Genomic DNA, 18,942 nt, shown 5'->3' with positions numbered 1-18,942 from the left:
CGTGGTCACTCCTTAACAATCAACTGTTCTTTTCTAATAAGTGATGGTAATATTTCAAGTAAGAAAATGAAAAAAAAAAATGATAGTTGAGTTTTGATAAATATTTAAAAATACATGTCAATTAAGGTCAAATTAATATGCACGTTTATATATTATGCCTATATATATATTATGTATATGACTTATGTGGTAGTGCCTAAATTAAGTATTTGTACCCTAATCAAGTAAAATAACCTCCTTTATCTCTATGAATTAGGATTAGATATTTTTTTCAAACTTAATCAGTGAATACATCAGATATATTATTGTTATTGTAAAAGTTTAATGATGTTATACCACAATAAAACATATTCTTCCTTTAACGAAATAAGGGTGACATATATTTTTGAGTAACATTTTTGACGTTTTCCGTTCCTTAAAAGCAGCCCTTTGCTTATGACAAAACACACTCCCCTGTAAATTTCAACGTTCAAACTCTGAAATTTAGATTCTTTCAAATGTTTTCTTCTTCCATAATCCATCTCTTAATTACAACATTCGATGTCTAATCAATCTTTCCTAAAACCAACACAAAATATCCCCAATTTCTAGGGTTCATCTCTATAATCAAACTCACCTAATCCACCAAAAAATGCTCAAAATCTTCACAAAGATCCATTACTCAGAACACTGTTCATACGATTTTTTTCTAAAATCAGTTTTTTCCTGAACACCCTTTTGAGTTCTGATCTAAACCCAGAAATATTTTTGTGTTTTTTTTTTTGCTATATGATTGAAGATGTATAGCAATTTCAAGGAGCAAGCAATTGAGTATGTAAGGCAAGCAGTGCAAGAGGACAATGGTGGAAACTATGCCAAGGCATTTCCGTTGTATATGAATGCACTGGAGTACTTCAAGACCCATTTGAAGTATGAGAAGAACCCTAAGATTAAGGAGGCAATTACCCAGAAATTTACAGAGTATTTACGCCGGGCAGAGGAGATTCGGGCTGTGTTGGATGAGGGTGGGAGTGGGCCTGGTTCAAATGGAGGAGATGCAGCTGTGATTGCTAAGCCGAAAACTAAGCCTAAGGATGGTGAAGATGGGGGAGAGGATCCTGAACAGTCTAAGCTTAGGGCTGGGCTTAATTCAGCAATTGTTAGAGAGAAACCTAATGTGAAGTGGAATGATGTTGCTGGATTGGAGAGTGCCAAGCAGGCGCTGCAGGAAGCTGTTATTTTGCCTGTGAAATTCCCTCAGTTCTTCACAGGTGTGTGTTTGGTTTTGTTTGTGTTATTGCTGCATTTTGCTAGTAAGATTGTTGCTTTGATTGATGGTTTCCTTGTGACTCTGAAGTAGCTTAGACCCTCAAATTTGGCCTCAGCTAGCAACTAATCATTCCAACTTTGCGTATGCACATCTAGGCACTTCAACTCGTCTCGACCGTGTCAGTTAAACACTTCAACTTACAAAATGATCATTTAGACACCTCCAAAATGATGTGCCACGACAGTATTGGGTGTCCACGAGACATAGTGGGGATAAGTTGGAGTGTTTAGTTGCCAGTTGAGACCAAGTTGAGGTGTTTAGATGTGCACTACCAAAGTTGAAGTGCTTACTTGCTAGGTGAGGTCAAGTTTGAGTTTCTTTTTATGTATTATGCCTTAGTTTTTTTTGGGTAAAGGAAGTACAATAAGATGTTAGGTGTCATTAAAGGGATTATGGTGCTAATTATGCAGTGGGAATTATACGCAGTTATACAGAGTTTTATGCTGCAAACCAAACACTACGGAGTATTAGTTAGAAAGACACTTATGTCGTAATTGGAGTCACATGGGTTCCAATAGTTCTAGTTTTTAACTTATGAAAAGAAGTAAGTTTGAGACTTTACCTGTTGTACATTTTAAACACTTTCAATTTGGGGAACACAAAGTGCCAGGTTAGACTGTGGATACCTGATTATGAGTAGAAAATGAATATGCTTTCTGTTGAGCATGTATGAGATTCTTAGATTATTAGTGATGTTGTGGATGAGTTATTGGCTCTACATTCGAAATGTCTTTCAACGTTTAAACATTTGTGTGTGCGTTTTGAAATGTGAAGTTCGGCAAAGAAAATTAGTTTTCTTCACCCGTGGCTGCATGGTTTTGAGCAAATTGTCTTCTATACTTGGGAGACTAATTGGTTCATTGCATTGCTTAGCAATTAGACACAGTTGGCTGTATGGCTGTTTATTTTGAAGGATGAGGGGTGAACTCTGAGTAATTCCCACATTTTGGAATTTCTCTTTATAGTTAGTCCAGGATTTATGTAACAGCTCCTCCTAGCTCAACCAAAAATGTTGTAGTGGGATAAACATCATTAAGGAAATAAAACTTGTGAGTATCATGTTCTTTTTCTATTTATGGTACATTAGAGATGGTTGAGTAGTTTTGCAATATGTGCATCACATAACTTGAGCAATTTTCAGGTTGCTTTTGTTCACAACAGAGTGCTTTTTTTCTCCTTTCTCATGTACCTACAGGCAAGAGGCGACCGTGGAGAGCTTTTCTTCTTTATGGTCCTCCTGGGACAGGGAAGTCTTACTTGGCCAAAGCTGTTGCTACTGAAGCAGAATCCACTTTCTTTAGGTATTTGTCTTCCTACATGCAATTATGTTTGTTTATAATGTTGTCTATTTTACAGCAAATCAGAGCTATCAACTTTAGATATTTCCTGATTCACTGCAGCTTTTATTTTGTAAATACCAAAGGCTGTATTTAAATTGCAAATTATGTGCATCATATCATCTGTTGTTCATTAAAAGAAAAAGATCTTGCACAAAATGAGAAGATTCTTAGCAGCCCTAAAGATTATAAAGGAAAATTATAGAATACCAATAAGAAGTCAGGAGAGAAGATACAACTGATTTCTACCATTTGGTTGTTAGGTTCTTTGTATTATTCTTCTGTACAGTATTTTACTCTCTCTCTCTCTCTCTCTCCCTCTCCTCAATTTTTATGCGTCTGCTGCCAAAACCAACAACACCACGAGGAGCGTAACACTCAGGCGAGCAAACACCAGGTAGCTCCTCTGAGATCTGCTCAGCCACGCGCCGTCACGCGCCGCCAGCAGCCCCAGATCTGCGACGCCACGCGCTACACGCTCCGGCGCGTGTGGCAGTTTCCGGCCATTTTTCGGCTCCGTTTTTTATCCCAGGGTGGTCGCCTCTGCATTCCGAGGCTGACCATATATTTGTATCCAGTTTTCCGGCGAGTGAACAGTGCTCCGGCGGTGAACAGTACTTTCCGGCAGTGAACAGTGTTTCGACAGTGATCAGGTTTTACTAACTTGGAGTTGGTACCTCCAATAGTCCATTTCCGATATTTTAGCCTATAAATATTTATTGCAGTGCCAAATTAAGTACCTGTCTCACTGTTTTTAAACAATTGCTAACTTGTGCTATACTATTGATCGTCCGTTTATCTAAGAATAACCTTTCAGTAGCGTATTTCTGCTTTTCTGGCTTTAGTGTGCGATGGTAGAATAGGGTCATGTCCTCGGTTGGGATCGAGGGCCAGGGTTGGGAGGGCTAAGGGGGCGAAGGGAGCTTCTAGATTGAGAGTAGGGTCTTGGAATATTGAGACCTTATCGGGAAAGTCCATAGAGTTAGTTAAGATTCTTAAGAAGAGGAAGATTAATATAGCTTGCGTCCAAGAGACTAAATGGGTAGGACCTAAAGCTAAGGAGGTGGATGGGTTCAAACTTTGGTTCTCGGGCAAGTCGAGGTTTAAGAATGGAGTAGGAATCTTAGTAGATAGCGAGCTTAGAGATCAGGTGGTAAAGGTTAAGAGGACAAATGATAGGATGATGACGATTAAGTTAGTCGTTGAAGGGATCACCCTGAACATTATTAGTGCCTATGCGCCGCAAGTGGGGTTGGACGAGGAGACAAAAAGGCGCTTTTGGGAGGACTTGGACGAAGTGGTGGTCAGTATACCGCCTACTGAGAAGCTATTCATAGGAGGAGATTTCAATGGGCACATTGGGTCTGTTTCGACGGGCTATGACGAGGTGCATGGAGGATTTGGCTTCGGGTGCAGGAATAGTGGAGGAGCCTCACTCTTGGATTTCGCAAAGGCTTTTGATTTAAGGGTGGCCAACTCGAGTTTTCCAAAGAAGGAGGAACAATTGGTAACCTTTCGTAGCTCGAGGGCGGCGACGCAAATAGACTTCTGGCTCCTTAGAAAAGAGGATAAAAGCCTCTGTAAGGACTGCAAGGTCATACCAAGTGAGTACCTTACGACCCAACATAAACTATTGGTCATGGACTTGGAGATAAGAAGGAAGAAGAAGAAGAGGGTCGTGGATGACCGATCGAGGATTAGGTGGGGTCGTTTGACTCCGTCTAGTGCCCTAGAGATGGGGGAGAAGCTGATGGCTATGGGGGCGTGGGATAGTAGGGGGAGGCGAGCAGTATGTGGGATAGGACGGCCAGCTGCATTAGGAAAACAGCTAGAGAGGTGCTGGGGGTCTCACGAGGCCGCCATGGCGGGCACCGAGGGGATTGGTGGTGGAATGGAGAAGTCCAGGAAAAGGTAGAAGCAAAGAAGCAGGCATATGTAAAGTTGGTATATAGCAAGGATGATGAAGAGAAGCGAACGAACAGGAAAAAGTATAAGTTAGCGAATAAGGAGGCAAAGATGGCAGTTTCGACGGCCAAAATGACAGCCTTTGAACGCCTTTATGCAGAACTAGAGGAAAAAGGCGGGGATAAGAAGCTATTTAAGCTTGTCAAGGCGAGAGAGAGGAAGTCACGCGACTTGGATCAAGTGAAGTACATCAAGGACGAGGATGGTCAAGTACTGGTACAGGAATCCCGCATTAGACAGAGATGGCAGTCATACTTTCACGAACTCTTGAACGAAGGAGGGGACAGAGACTTTGTGTTGGGAGACTTGGAGCACTTGGATAGGCGTCGCGACTTTGGGTATTGTAGGAGAATAAAGGTTGAGGAGGTTAAGGGAGCTGTTCGTAGGATAAGCAGGGGAAAAGCGACCGGACCTGACGAGATCCCTGGGGAATTTTGGAAGAATGCAGGTAGGGTAGGATTGGAGTGGCTGACTGCGCTGTTTAATGTCATTTTCAGGACATCGAAGATGCCGGAAGAATGGAGGTGGAGTACAATCATTCCCGTGTACAAGAACAAGGGAGACATTCAAAGCTGCAACAACTATAGAGGTATCAAGCTGCTAAGTCACACTATGAAAAAGCTGCTAAGTCACACTATGAAAGTGTGGGAAAGGGTGATAGAAATGAGAGTGAGGACTAGTGTGTCTATTTCAGAGAACCAGTTTGGATTTATGTCGGGGCGCTCGACTACAGAAGCCATTCATATCTTAAGGAGATTGGTAGAGCAGTATAGGGAGCGGAAAAGGGACTTACACATGATATTTATTGACCTAGAAAAGGCCTATGACAAAGTTCCAAGGGAGGTCCTATGGAGATGCTTGGAGGCGAAATGTTTACCTGTGGCATACATTAGAGCGATTAAAGACATGTATGATGGAGCTAAGACCAGGGTAAGGACGGTAGGGGGGGACTCGGAGCACTTTCCTGTTACGATGGGGTTGCACCAGGGATCGACTCTTAGCCCGTTTCTATTCGCCCTGGTGATAGATCAATTGACTAGACAAATACAAGGTGAGGTGCCTTGGTGTATGTTGTTTGCGGATGACATAGTCCTGATTGACGAGACTCACAACGGAGTTAACGACAAGCTGGAGGGCTAGAGACAGACGTTGGAGTCTAAAGGATTTAAATTGAGTAGGACCAAGACAGAATACTTGGAGTGCAGTTTCAGTGGCCTGCCGCGTGAGGCTGACGGGGAAGTGAGGCTTGGTACCCAGGCCATTCAAAAGAAAAGAAGCTTCAAATACCTTGGGTCTATTATAAAGGAAGATGGGGATATCGACGACGATGTTTCACACCGCATCAGTGCAGGGTGGATGAAATGGAGGCTCGCCTCCGGAGTGCTGTGTGACAAGAAAGTGCCACCAAAACTCAAAGGCAAGTTCTACAAAGTGGTGGTTAGACCGACCCTATTGTACGGGGTGGAGTGTTGGCCAATCAAGAAACTTCATGTCCAGAAGATGAGAGTCGCGGAAATGCGAATGCTGCGGTGGATGTGTGGGCACACTAGGATGGATAGAATTAGGAATGAAGATATCCGAGACAAGGTGGTAGTGGCATCGGTGGAGGACAAGATGCGGGAAGCGAGACTGAGATGGTTTGGGCATGTGAAGAGGAGAGACACAGATGCTCCAGTGCGGAGGTGCGAGAGGTTGGCTATGGACGATTTCAGGAGGGGCAAAGGGAGGCCGAAGAAATATTGGGAAGAGGTCATTAGACATGATATGGCACAGTTGCAGCTCTCCGAGGACATGACCTTAGATAGGAGGCTATGGAGGACTCAGACTAAGATAGTGGGCTAGGTGGCCGATCGGTTCTCCATAGTTGTCGTAGTCGCGCTCATTTGTCTTAACATATGATTTTGCATGGGATTACTGCTTATATTAGTTGGCCCAGTCTACTTTGGGTATCCTATTTTATCTATAGTAGTTAATGCTCCTTTATCCTCGATCTTTCCTACCCTGACTTTATCGCTTTATCGCTCTCATTATTCATATCTTTATATTGTCTGTTATATGCCTGGCTTTACTGACCTATGTCTTGTTTTTCCTTGTTTCTCCTCCCTTGTTCTTCTCTCTTAAGCCGAGGGTCTTTCGAAAACAGCCGCCCTACCTTTTAAGGTGGGGGTTAGGTCTGCGTACACTCTACCCTCCCCAGACCCCACATGGTGGGATCACACTGGGTTCGTTGTTGTTGTTGTTGTTGTTGTTGGTTGTTAGGTTCTTTATTTTATTTCCTTTATAGCTTTTTTGGCCTTTCTTTCTCATATTTATTTTCTGTAAAGTTTTTATGACCTTTCTTTCTCATATTTTTTGTTGATTTTTTTCTTTGCATAAATGATGTTTTAATGTAATCTGGTGCTTCAGTCAACAATCAAAATTAGTAAGGAACGTAAAGAGCTCAATCACTAAATAAATAATGTGGTTCAATATCAAAGTCAACTAGGAGATTTTTATATTGCCTGTGTTTTCCTTCTTGGAGTGTGGGATGCTGCTTGTGCGTTTGCGCGGAGTTGGCTGATGTAAGCCTCTTAATATGCTCAATACGTTCAGAATTTTGTGTGTTGTTTGAATCTTAATTAACTACTGCTAATTTACCATCTTGTTCATGATCCATGAGTTAAGGGCCTTGTAGTTTCATGGGTGTTGCTCCTTATTTGTTGTGGGAGATGATTGTGTGCTCATAAATTATAGTATTTATTTTAGCTTTATTTTTGTTAATACTTTATGGTTCTTTTGGATATCTACTTTCCATGAGGTTCTTTTCCTCCAGAGCAGAATGTGATGTTGGAATTGGTTGATAAACATACTCTGGTATCCAAGGGTGTTGAATGTTTTATATTGGTACTAATTGTATAGAGCAGCCGAACCATAGAGGAACACATCCAGCCTTAGTCATAATATCAATGGCTTTGCATGTGCATCTGAGGAAGTATTCAGGATGTGAAGGATATAGTCTAGCATATGGGGATGACCAATGAGCCTTTTTTTTTTTTTTGAATTTTTTGGTTCTGCGTCTCAGCATTATCCTGATTTTAACCACTTGATGAGATCATCTTGTATATCTCCAGTTTTTTGGACACATCTCACTCTCTGGCAACACAAGTGATGCTAACCCATGAATGTTAAGATCAGACCAGTACATCATGCAATATGTTGATGTAGAGAAGAGTCCAATTGAAGTTTCAGCTAAGGCCTTGTTTGTGATTGCAGTCATTTCAATAACAATTTCAAGCTTACAATAATAAAATTTTAGTAGGATTATACAAGCGCAATTCATCAACTTTGTTTTGTTGCAAAGAACATGAAATTGGTTTGATGCCTTTCTAGAAGCAAGAAATAATATGTACAATGACACCATTTTGTCGGTGATGTCAAGATTCCTGATTCCTCAAATGATCCTATACCTGCAAGTATTCTGTGAAATCTCTGCAGTTCTCAGTGGTAATATATCTTCCATTTGCACTATTGATTTCTCTTCGAAACTTGCACATAATCATCTTGATGGATGCATATAAACATGAGTTGCTTGCATGAATATAGTCGCCGTGTATCTGTTCTTTGTCAATTATTTTCTCAGTTACCCGTTTTCAAGAACTTACGCTGTAAAGTTGGCGAGTGCCAACTGCTATTTTCATGCAGTGTCTCGTCATCAGACCTTGTTTCCAAGTGGATGGGTGAAAGTGAAAAGCTAGTTTCAAACCTTTTCGAAATGGCTCGTGAAAGTGCTCCTTCCATTATATTCGTTGATGAAATTGACTCCTTGTGTGGGCAGCGAGGAGAAGGAAATGAAAGTGAAGCTTCTCGACGTATTAAAACAGAACTCCTTGTGCAGATGCAGGTAATTGATCTATCATGGATATGGAGGAAGAGAAATCCCCCAGGCTGAAAATTTCTTTTTTCTTAATTTGTTTTTTCAGGGTGTTGGACACAATGATGATAAAGTTCTTGTACTTGCGGCAACAAATACACCCTATGCCCTAGATCAGGTGAAGAACAATCTGCAGTATAAAGTTGTGGATCTTAGAAATTTATTGCTGATGGAAATTGTCCTCTACAGGCTATAAGGCGAAGGTTTGATAAGCGTATCTACATTCCACTCCCAGATTTGAAGGCACGGCAACACATGTTCAAAGTAAATCCTGTTCTGTGATTTTTCTTGGAAAGTGAAGTTCAAGTAAATATATTGCTAGTCGATTTGGGTGAGCTAGAGTTATTTAGATTGGCTTATTACACGTGCAGGTTCATTTAGGTGATACCCCCCATAACTTAAGTGAGAGTGACTTTGAAGACTTGGCCCATAAGACAGAAGGTTTTTCTGGTTCAGATGTTTCTGTTTGTGTAAGTTTGGAGCCTAATGAATTTGCCTTGATGTGGGGCCCCACATGTTTTTGGCTGGTTTGTACTGAAGGGAACAAAGGGGGCAATTCCTATGTTCTCCTAATATGTGTATATACTTTCTCTTCTTGGACAGGTCAAGGACGTGCTATTTGAACCCGTACGTAAGACGCAAGATGCTGCGTTCTTTACTCAAACTTCTAATGGTACCTGGATTCCATGCGGACCAAAGCAACGGGGTGCTGAGCAGACAACTATGCAGGAGCTTGCTGCTAAAGGACTCGCATCCCAGGTAGATATTTATAGTTTGAGTTCACTGCCATAAGTAGTTTTCATTTGGCCGCAACTTTACCTTTCTCAAAAAAAGGTTTTCCATTTGGCTGCTAAACTGAATCTTGTGCTTATATGGGTTTTGGCTGGAATATATTGGGGTGGGGGCTTACTACTGTACATATCTGGAAACTTGACTTCTTTCGAGTCACTAGTAATAGTGTAATACAGTAACAAAATGTGATTCTTACATAAAGGTTTGCACATCATATGGTTACGTTGAACTAAAATGTAAGAAGAGACTGTGCCTTTAGTGAACTACATCTTCCTATGGTGTCAATTCTGAATAGCTTGAATCCCCCCCCCCCCCCAAAAAAAAAAAAGAAGAGGATAGCTGATATTAGAATCAACAACGACAACATACACAGTGTGCTCCCACAAGTGCGACCTGAGGAATGTAAGAGTGTACACAGACCTTATTCCAACCCTTGTGAGGTAGAGATGTTGTTTCCGATAGATCCTCGGCTCAAGAAAAACAGTAGCTGTTATTAGAATCACCTAGTAATATTTTAGTCTGAAGTTCTGATATGGCTTTATATAAATTATCCTCTTTACTGGCGGGACTAGTTGCAAACAGCTCATTGATTGATGCCCTTGCAGATCATCCCGCCACCTATTACAAAGACTGACTTTGATAAGGTTCTTGCTCGTCAAAGGCCAACAGTTAGTAAATCCGATCTTGAAGTGCACAACAGATTCACAAAGGAGTTTGGAGAAGAAGGTTGAAGAGATTGATGTATCTCCGATAACTGCTACATCTGGAGTTACCATGATTTGTATTCTTTCTCCCCTCTACTTGTCTGAAAAATTCGTGATATTCAAAGGCTCTCCAAATGGGAGGTTGACATTGTTTACCTTCTTGGATTGTATTAGTTTTAGTTTTGCATGTATTTATCAATGTCAAGACACAACATTTTGCTAGTATCTTTGTTGTATTCCTTTTACAATGCTAATTGCAATCTCTTTGTAATCATTTCATGAGCAGTCCTACTTACCATCTGAAGTTACCTCAAGGTGTTGACTCAAAGTAAAACACTAGTGTACTCAAAGTTCATGACTCGTGCAAGCTTCATCTTCAAATGGATCTTACGTCTGTGGCCGCGTGCCAATTTTCATTATTATGAGTGAGTTTACTTTGAATAAACGAGATGGAGAGGGACTTCGATTACACTGAGACCGCTCCACAGAGGAATGTACCCATGAGGGCGTCACCAAATGTCGAGATAAACTTACTAAAGAAGAAGTTAAGCAACCGTTCAGTAACCTTTCGCTGCACGAATTTCTTGAAAAATGAAATCATAAGCACTTACGCAGAGGGCAGGGCTGACTGCTCCAAGAACACTTACCAATATACTAGTTATTGGTATAAACAACATGAAGAAATGTATATAGTATATACAAATCATATTCCAGATTTCCATAAATGCAATTCAATCCGTAGTGTCAAATTCAAAAATGTAATTGAAATACAGGATTGAGTAAACAACTCATTCATCATTCATAGGAATCAAGAATGACAACGAAACAATCCAAGCTGCATAATAAGATCCATCATCACACCAGAGAGTAAATTTAGCACATGGTAAGAATTAAGACCATCATTCCCAAATATCAAAAAACTAAAAGGGAAAAGAAAGAAAGAAGACGAATCTCTGGCTAAAAATCGTCTTGTCAAGAACCCTTTTGTCTGTCCTTGTTACAACAACAACAACCCAGTGAATTCCCACAACGTGGTGTCTGGAGAGGGTAGAGTGTACGCAGACCTTACTCCTACCAAGGTAAGACGACTGTTTTTGAGAGACCCTCGGCTCAATAAAAGCATAAAAAGAGGTCAGATAAGGCTAAGAAATTCAAAGCGATATGGAAAAACAAAGTTATCAACTAAAAAATGTGAGTTGGTGGACAAAGTTATTTGGTACCTATGTTGTTGGGAGGTAGCAGGCACCACTGTGGAATTAGTCGAGGTGCATGCAAGCCTATCCGAACATCACGATGATTAAAAAAAAAGTATCACACAAGACTCCTCACAGATATACTAGAGGCTAGGGGTGTACATGGACCGGGTTGGTTCAGATTTTTTACAAACCAAACCAAATCATTTGTGTCGGGTTATTAAATCTATAAACCAAACCAAACCAATAAAAGTCAGGTTTTTCGATATCAATTTTTCTCAGATTTTTCGGATTTCTCGGGGTTTTCATAGTATCTAATAAAAAGCACAGAGCAGTGCTTCTTAAAAAGTGTTCTAGTACAAAATATCAACATATAAGATGGAGGCAGAATATGTTTGAAGTGTTAACTTTATAATATAACTTTATAAGATGGACTTTTTTTGTATATTATTTAGAGGAAAATTTACATAAATGTACTACATTAAGAAAATATTTACCATTTATAGCAATAATATTTTTTTTCCACTGAACACTTATAACACAATTTTAATACATATTAGCTAGAATAATTTATAAAACTCATATAATACAAGTTTTATTCATGGATAATATATTTATCACATACTTTAATACACTTATAATACATTGTGTCAATTTCTTACCAAACAAGTATAATATATTTTAAAACACTTATAATACATTTATATTGCATGCATAATTCACTTTTAATACATAGTAGATATATCAATATATTGTTATATATTGCTATAAATGGTAATAAATAAAAAATATCGCAGTAATTATTTATTAAAAAATGTTTTTTCTAGTAATTTTTCCTTATTTAGATGGGCTTCTCAAGTCCAAATCTAAATATAAGAAAGAAAACAAAAATTATGAATTTTTTTTTAAAAATATTTATAAATTACATTTTAATAAATATTTTTATGTATAACATAATTTAAAAGTAGTATATCTATAATCGGATCGGTTTGGGTTCGGTTTGACTTTTTTTAGTTAAAACCAAACCAATCTTATAATGGTCGGGTTTTTTTTTTCAAACACCAAACCAAGTCAAACCAAACCACTAGTCGGTTTTTTTTTCGGTTTGGTTCGGTTTGGTGCGGTTTATCGATTTGCCCTGTACAGCCCTACTAGACCTACTAGAGGCCTTCTCTTATAGAGCTTCCACAGAATCCACACAAAACAAGAACCTAACAATTTCAATAAAACGAAGTTGACCATGGATGCATATTTGTGGAAAAGCCAGCACATATGCGAGGCCTCTCTTTGATTTCAACTCTGATGCATAGGCACACTAAGTCATCAGAAGCAAAAGCTTGGCGAATATGCACTAGGCATCTGCTATTCCAGTTTCTTTTTCCTAGTCTTTGCAGCTACTTTCTCATTATCAATTGAGTCCGCAGGTTCGTGTTACCAGTACCTACAACATAAGAAGAAAAGAGTGAGGACTTAGTCATTTCTTATAAAATATGAGGAAAAACCTGAGATGTTTCAACTCATTGAGTCCATATAAAATCATCAGTTGGATAAACTTCAGTAATGTAGCAATGCTACAGAGTTAATGGTTCTCACCTGTATCTGAATCACTAGCACCACTGAGGATATAGATTTTCTGGAAGAGGTTATCATGGGGTAGCAAGAGATTTCCATAGTGTCAGCCGTTGTCAAAAGGCGTTACTGAATGGTCCTTCCTGGACTCTGAACATTTCCACATCCTTCATGAGTTTGACATGCTCAAGGCTTGGTTCAAATGAAAACATAATTGGAAAGAGGGTTAATGAAAGAGTTGCTAGTTGGTCATCATCGTTGTTGCAAGATCACTTTTTCTACAGAATACAGCATTAGGAGCAGCAAGACCAGAGAAACAATGTTGAGCAAAATAAGTCTTGGTAAGTGACAAGAGGCTCTGGCTTTCTTTATCTGCAGGAAAAAACTAAACCTCCACTCAAATGAATCCTTCTGAGTTCTGATTGTTATAAGGCAGATCGCTGTTTGTCAACTGCTCTTAATAATAAGCCAAAATAACAGCATTACTATCCCTCAGTCCATAAATAAAACAACTCCACTTAGCAGATGTGTTGGAAAATTCTCTGTTTCTTCCTATAGACTGCACACTATCAAAGTTTGAATCCATGAACATAACAACCATTAGTGATAGTATTATCTTGAGGCTGATAATTGATGCAACTTTGGGTATAGGCCTGTCAGCTAAAGCTCCATAAGCTAATGGTGCCTTTGCTTTTACAGGAACCAACTGTGATATGCTACTATCTCTTAGTCGTTTCGAAGAGCTTGAATTCACCAATAATCACCACAAGAGCATAGACCTGCTTTGAAGTGATGGAATCTATTTGAATCCCTGACAATGATTTCCCTTCCTTCTATCTTTGATATTAATTTAATAACACTGTGACAGTCACCACAGACTCTGAGATTCTTCACAATCTGAATGGGAATTCCTGGAGACGTGGCAATTAATCCAAAAGCAATAGCTAACCTTTCACTGTGCCGAGAAAGAATGGCTTCTTTATGTTCATCTTCCACGTCATGAAGAACATAATTTGTATCCGGATGATATCCTGCATCCTTCAATCGCCCACATAACTCATCAAGTTTCATGTATATACTGTCAGATAGGGGATGTGAAACATCACCTGCCATGAATGAGTAGGTCTTATTCTTAACCTCAATCCAGCTATACCCGATCTCTTTTTTAACTTTTCTCACATCCATTAATTTCCTTACTTTTGCTCTTTCTTGCCAATCTCCAGTTGCAGCATAGAGATTGGATAGAAGAACATATGCAGCTGAGTCCTGAGGCTGAAGGGAAATGAGATTCTCGGCCGCAAGTTTCCCAATCTCTACATTGCGATGAACTCGACTTGCTGCCAGAAGAGTACGCCACACAATTGCACCAGCAGGAAATGGCATTTTATTGATAATAGCCATGGCTTTATCCAGCATTCCAGCTCGGCTATACAAGTCTACCATGCAAGAGTATATCTCCATTTTTGGTGAAATATGAAAGTCGTTTACCATCATGTCAAAATATTTTTCACCTTCATTTAGCAGTCCAGCATTAGTACAAGCAGAGATAACTCCAATGAATGTTATATTGTCCATATCTAAATACCTTTTCTGCATTTCCTCGAATATCTTTAGAGCTTTTGTGCCATAACCATGTTGAGCATATCCTGATATCATTGAGTTCCATGAAACCAAGTCTCTTTCTGGTTGTCTCTTGAAAATCTCATATGCACTTTCTATGTTTCCTCTCTTAGCATACATAGTTACCAAGGCACTGCTCACACATAAAGCATTACTGTGACCTGATTTTATCACGCTACAATGAAATTGTTTTCCTTGCTCCACTGATGCCATGGAAGTAACACATGCATTAATGACACTGGAGAAGGTAAACTCATTTGGCCTGACCCCATTTTTGACTAATTGCCGGAAGACTCTGACAGCACCTTGAATGTCTCCTTTTTGCGCATAACCAGATAGCATAGCAGACCATGCAATAATGTCCTTCTCATCAATCTCTTCAAAAACTTTTGCAGCCTCATCAGTATTTCCTGTTTTCACATAGGCGTCTAATAATGCAGTTCCGACAGTAGGTGAGCTCTGGTACTCAGTTTTGATGACTTCTGCATGTACTTGGAACGGCGAAATAGACGGATGAGCTGCAAGAACAGTTGAATAAGTGAAATCGTTTGGCCTTATCCCATCCTTTTTCATTTGGCAAAAGAGATTCGCCGCTTGCTCTGGTCTATTATTCTGCATATACCCGCCAATCATTGCTGTCCAAGAAACCACATTCCTGAATTTATGCATCATAGAGAATAACTTGAAGGCATCATCCATCTCCCCACACTTGGTATAAGAGACCATGAGTGCTGTTCTGATATTATTGTCAAAATAGAACCCGTTCTTCATAACTCGACCATGAAGTTGTCTTGCAAAAACCAATTCTTTAAGGTTAGTACATAATTTAACAGCTGTAACATAAATCGATCGCGTCAGTTCCACACCTGTAAGCCTCATCATGTGGAACAACTTAAGTGCTTCGGAATAAAGCCCATTAGTCACCAGACCAGCTATCATACCATTCCAAGATACTTCATTCCTATCTTCCATACCCTCAAATACAGCTGTGGCCTCTCTAACCATACCGGATTTCAAATACATATTAATCAAAGAATTTCCCACAGACGTTATCGTCTCAAAACCACACTTGATAACCATACTATGCACTTGAATCCCTTTTTCAACTACACATTTATCAGCCAAAACTCCAAGAACTGTTGCGAAAGTAAATGCATTAGGCTTAACTCCTCCAACTAACATTACACGAAACACTTCTAACGCTCTATCAACCAACTTATTACACGAATAACCCGAAAGCAACGAAGTCCAAGTCACAACATTCTTGTTATCCTCCATTTCATCAAACATTTTCTGACCTTCATCAACATTCTCCATTTTCATATACATGTCAACAAGTGAAGTCCCAACACTAACATTGTCAAAGTAACCAGATTTAATACAGAGAGTATGCACTTGTTTACCAAAATTTAAATCAAACAGACAAGCAGAGACTTTCAATATACAAGAAAGACTCGACCCATCAATCGAAAATCCATTACGATGAATACCCACAAACAGATTTAAAGCTTCTACATTAAAACTGTTCCGGGAATACTCAAATAGCAAGTGATTGTTCAAAGAAACTCTACGAGGATTTTCATCAAACACTTTGTGTGCAAGGCGATAATTTGAAGATTCATATGAACTGATTTGAGCTTCTTCTTCCAAATCAATGGCGAATGAATGAGAACAACAATGGGTGTTCAGTTGATTCTTGAAATGCAGGAAAGGCCTCGCTTTTTTCAAACACAGCCTTAGAACCATTGCCGGTTTGTTGGCTTTACAGTTGGAAACTGAAATTTAAACGGTTCGTGTCCGAATCCGGTCGAATACTATTTTTTTCTTTTTAATTTCTCGAGTTTGATAGTACTGCACTTAAATCTGGTTAAATTTTAATTTAAAAATATATCACACTTTATATGTGAGTTTTTTTTTTACAACTATATCTTTAAAATTATAAAATTTAAAAGGTATTTTGATATATTAATATGTATTTAATTTAAAGAATACTAGATTAAGAGCTCGTTTGGATTGACTTTAAGTTGGTCAAAATCAACTTTAAGCCCCTTTTTAGCTTTTGGACGTATTTGTCTAATACTGACTTTAAGCCATAAAATTCTTACAGTCAGTAAAAAATGAAAAGTTAGGATTTCTAACTTCTTTTTTCAAAGTGTTTAAAGTCATTTTTTTTTACCATGAAAATTATTTTTATATCCCTTATATTTTAACTAAATTCCAAACTACCTTTTTTTATTCTTTTAATCCTAAAATTCACATCATAAACACTTTTATCCAAACACTCAACTGCTTATTTATAAAAATAATTTTCAGCTTTTCAAAGTTCTAAAAGCACTTCATACATAAAAGTTATTTTTTTAAGCCCATCAAAACTGACTCTAATTTATTTAATGTATTATAAAGAGAGATAGAAATTTGACATTTGGAGTAAAAATTTCAATTACTTAAAAATCATTTTTAAAATTATAGTATTTATAGCATATGTTAGTAAAGTTAAATATCGATTTTTTCCAATTAAATGAAGTTTTTTCTAAAATATTTTGTTGGAGAAAGGAGAAAGCAGACGAAGAATGAAGAAGAAAAATGAGAAGAAGAGTGAAGAAGAAGACAGAAGCCTCAAGAAGACTCTTCCACTTCTTCTGATGATATGATCCTCCCCCACGTGGCCTCATCCTGTCCCTACAAATGGATTCATCCTGTCCATACAACACAACCAAATTAAAATATGACTATGCCCATATAGTTATGGGTAAATAAAATAAAGTAATGACAAGTTAGAATATGACAAAACCAACCCATTTTTCTTTGTCTATATTACAATTGGCTGCAGAAACTTGTGTATAAGTACATGTATATTTTGATGAAAATACACACAGAAAATTCTCTTTATCTTCAGCTTCTCATTCTCTAAAATCATTACATGGTATCAGAGCACCTCTAAGCTCCATCCAAATCTGTGTCAAAGCATCAAAGTCATCTTCAAAATCCCAGAATGCTTGAAACAACTGAAATCAAATTAGACAGTGGTGAAAAAGGAATCATATATGAAAACAACCATCCCTATTACTTAAGCAATTCAGATTCACCTGGTATGACTCTAGTCAACAGTGTTTTTGATGGAAGAGGATACCCAGGTTGGAGAAGATCTATCATTCTATCTCTATCAGTCAAGAGAAAACTTGGTTTTATCAATGGAACTTGCAAGGTTCCAGACCTGAGATCTGCAGATTTTGAGCAATGGAATTGTGTCAATGACATGATTATATGTTGGATATCAAATGCATTATCTAAGGATATTGCAGATAGTGTAATGAGTTCCAAAACTGCAAAAGAACTTTGGGACAGCCTGGAGCAGAGATTTGGCAAATCAAATGGTGCCAAACTCTATCATCTGCAAAAGGAATTAACAGGATTAGTACAAGGAAATAGTGACATTGCAGGTTACTTCACCAAGGTTAAGAGATTATGGGATGAATTAGATGGGATGAATCCGATTGCCTGTTGCTCATGTGAATGCACCTGTGATGGGAAAGCAAAGTTAACAAAATCACTGAAAGATCAAAGATTGATTCAATTTCTAATGGGACTGAATGATATATATACTCAGGCAAGGGGAAATATACTTATGATGAATCCATTACCTGGAATAGATGTTGCATATTCCTTACTTTTGCAGGATGAGAACCAAAGGGAAGTATATGCAAACACAAGTGTCACTTATGATTCTGGATCATTTATGGCAGTAGGCCAAGCAAACCAGCCAAACAACAAGTTAATTGCTGAGTTTGCAGCATTCATGGCTAATGGACAGGGAAGATATGCACAGAGGCTCAGATATCAACCAATGAAAGGAACAAACACATATCAGAAGTATGCTAACCCAAACCAGAACCAGAGATCTGATAAGCCACAAAACAAGTTTAAGGGTAAGAAAAAATATGATCCAAATCTGTCATGCACTTATTGTGGGAAAACAGGACATGTGCATGATGATTGCTACAGGCTGCATGGGTTCCCTGCAGACTTTGAGTTCACTAACTCCAGGAACTATCAGCCTCAGGTTAAAGCAAATACAAGTTTAACTCAGCAGAAAAATGAAGACATTGGGAGGACAGATTTTGCAGTCAATGATGGAGATTTTGAAGAACAGTATAGCAAACAACAGATTGCAGAAATGATGGAAATGTACAAGCAAAGCAAATTGACAAAAACAGGAATCAATGCAAATGCAGTAGCTGGTACCATTCTTAAATACTCAAATTCTGTATTCAGTAACCTTAAACAGAATTCCTGGATAATTGATTCAGGAGCTTCAGAACACATGTGTTTTGATCCCAACTCCTTTTTGTTTCTAAAACCTCTCCCTGTGCCTTTGAACATTAATTTACCTAATTCTTTCAAGGTAAGTGTGACCCATATTGGCAGCATCTCCATCCTGCCAGGACATGTCATAACTGATGTGTTATTTGTGCCAGATTTTAAGTACAATTTACTGTCAATTCACAAGTTTTGTGTCCAGTTTCAATATGATGTCCTGTTCACT

General features: G+C 38.6%; 2 protein-coding genes across 4 annotated transcripts; one reads left to right on the top strand and one right to left on the bottom strand.

Moving 5' to 3' along the window:
• Window positions 1-409: 409 nt before the first annotated feature.
• On the top strand, window positions 410-10,291 carry LOC129902321 (protein SUPPRESSOR OF K(+) TRANSPORT GROWTH DEFECT 1-like). 3 transcript variants are annotated; one of them, XM_055977518.1, is made up of 8 exons: window positions 418-1,250; window positions 2,505-2,610; window positions 8,293-8,491; window positions 8,571-8,639; window positions 8,711-8,785; window positions 8,893-8,991; window positions 9,125-9,280; window positions 9,919-10,291. In XM_055977518.1, the coding sequence occupies exons 1-8, from the start codon at window positions 779-781 to the stop codon at window positions 10,042-10,044; spliced, it is 1,302 nt and encodes a 433-aa protein (XP_055833493.1). In that variant the 5' UTR covers window positions 418-778; the 3' UTR covers window positions 10,045-10,291. The 3 variants fall into 3 exon arrangements, with proteins under 3 accessions (XP_055833495.1, XP_055833496.1, XP_055833493.1); XM_055977520.1 differs by lacking the exons at window positions 8,571-8,639; window positions 8,711-8,785; window positions 8,893-8,991; window positions 9,125-9,280; window positions 9,919-10,291 and having other exon boundaries at window positions 410-1,250; window positions 8,262-8,474; XM_055977521.1 differs by lacking the exons at window positions 8,293-8,491; window positions 8,571-8,639; window positions 8,711-8,785; ... (1 more) ...; window positions 9,125-9,280; window positions 9,919-10,291 and adding an exon at window positions 7,722-8,249 and having other exon boundaries at window positions 410-1,250.
• Window positions 10,292-12,378: 2,087 nt separating this feature from the next.
• Window positions 12,379-16,210, bottom strand: LOC129904697 (pentatricopeptide repeat-containing protein At2g27610). Its single transcript, XM_055980274.1, has 2 exons — window positions 12,804-16,210; window positions 12,379-12,651 (listed from the first exon to the last, which is right to left on the bottom strand). Exon 1 carries the CDS (start codon window positions 16,143-16,145, stop codon window positions 13,530-13,532), a length of 2,616 nt encoding a protein of 871 aa, XP_055836249.1. The 5' UTR covers window positions 16,146-16,210; the 3' UTR covers window positions 12,379-12,651; window positions 12,804-13,529.
• Between the last annotated feature and the right edge of the window lie 2,732 nt (window positions 16,211-18,942).

This window comes from Solanum dulcamara, chromosome 9 (assembly GCF_947179165.1).
Source record: "Solanum dulcamara chromosome 9, daSolDulc1.2, whole genome shotgun sequence".
In the NCBI taxonomy this organism is placed as follows: domain Eukaryota; kingdom Viridiplantae; phylum Streptophyta; class Magnoliopsida; order Solanales; family Solanaceae; genus Solanum; species Solanum dulcamara.
This window is presented reverse-complemented; position numbering and strand designations above follow the sequence as displayed.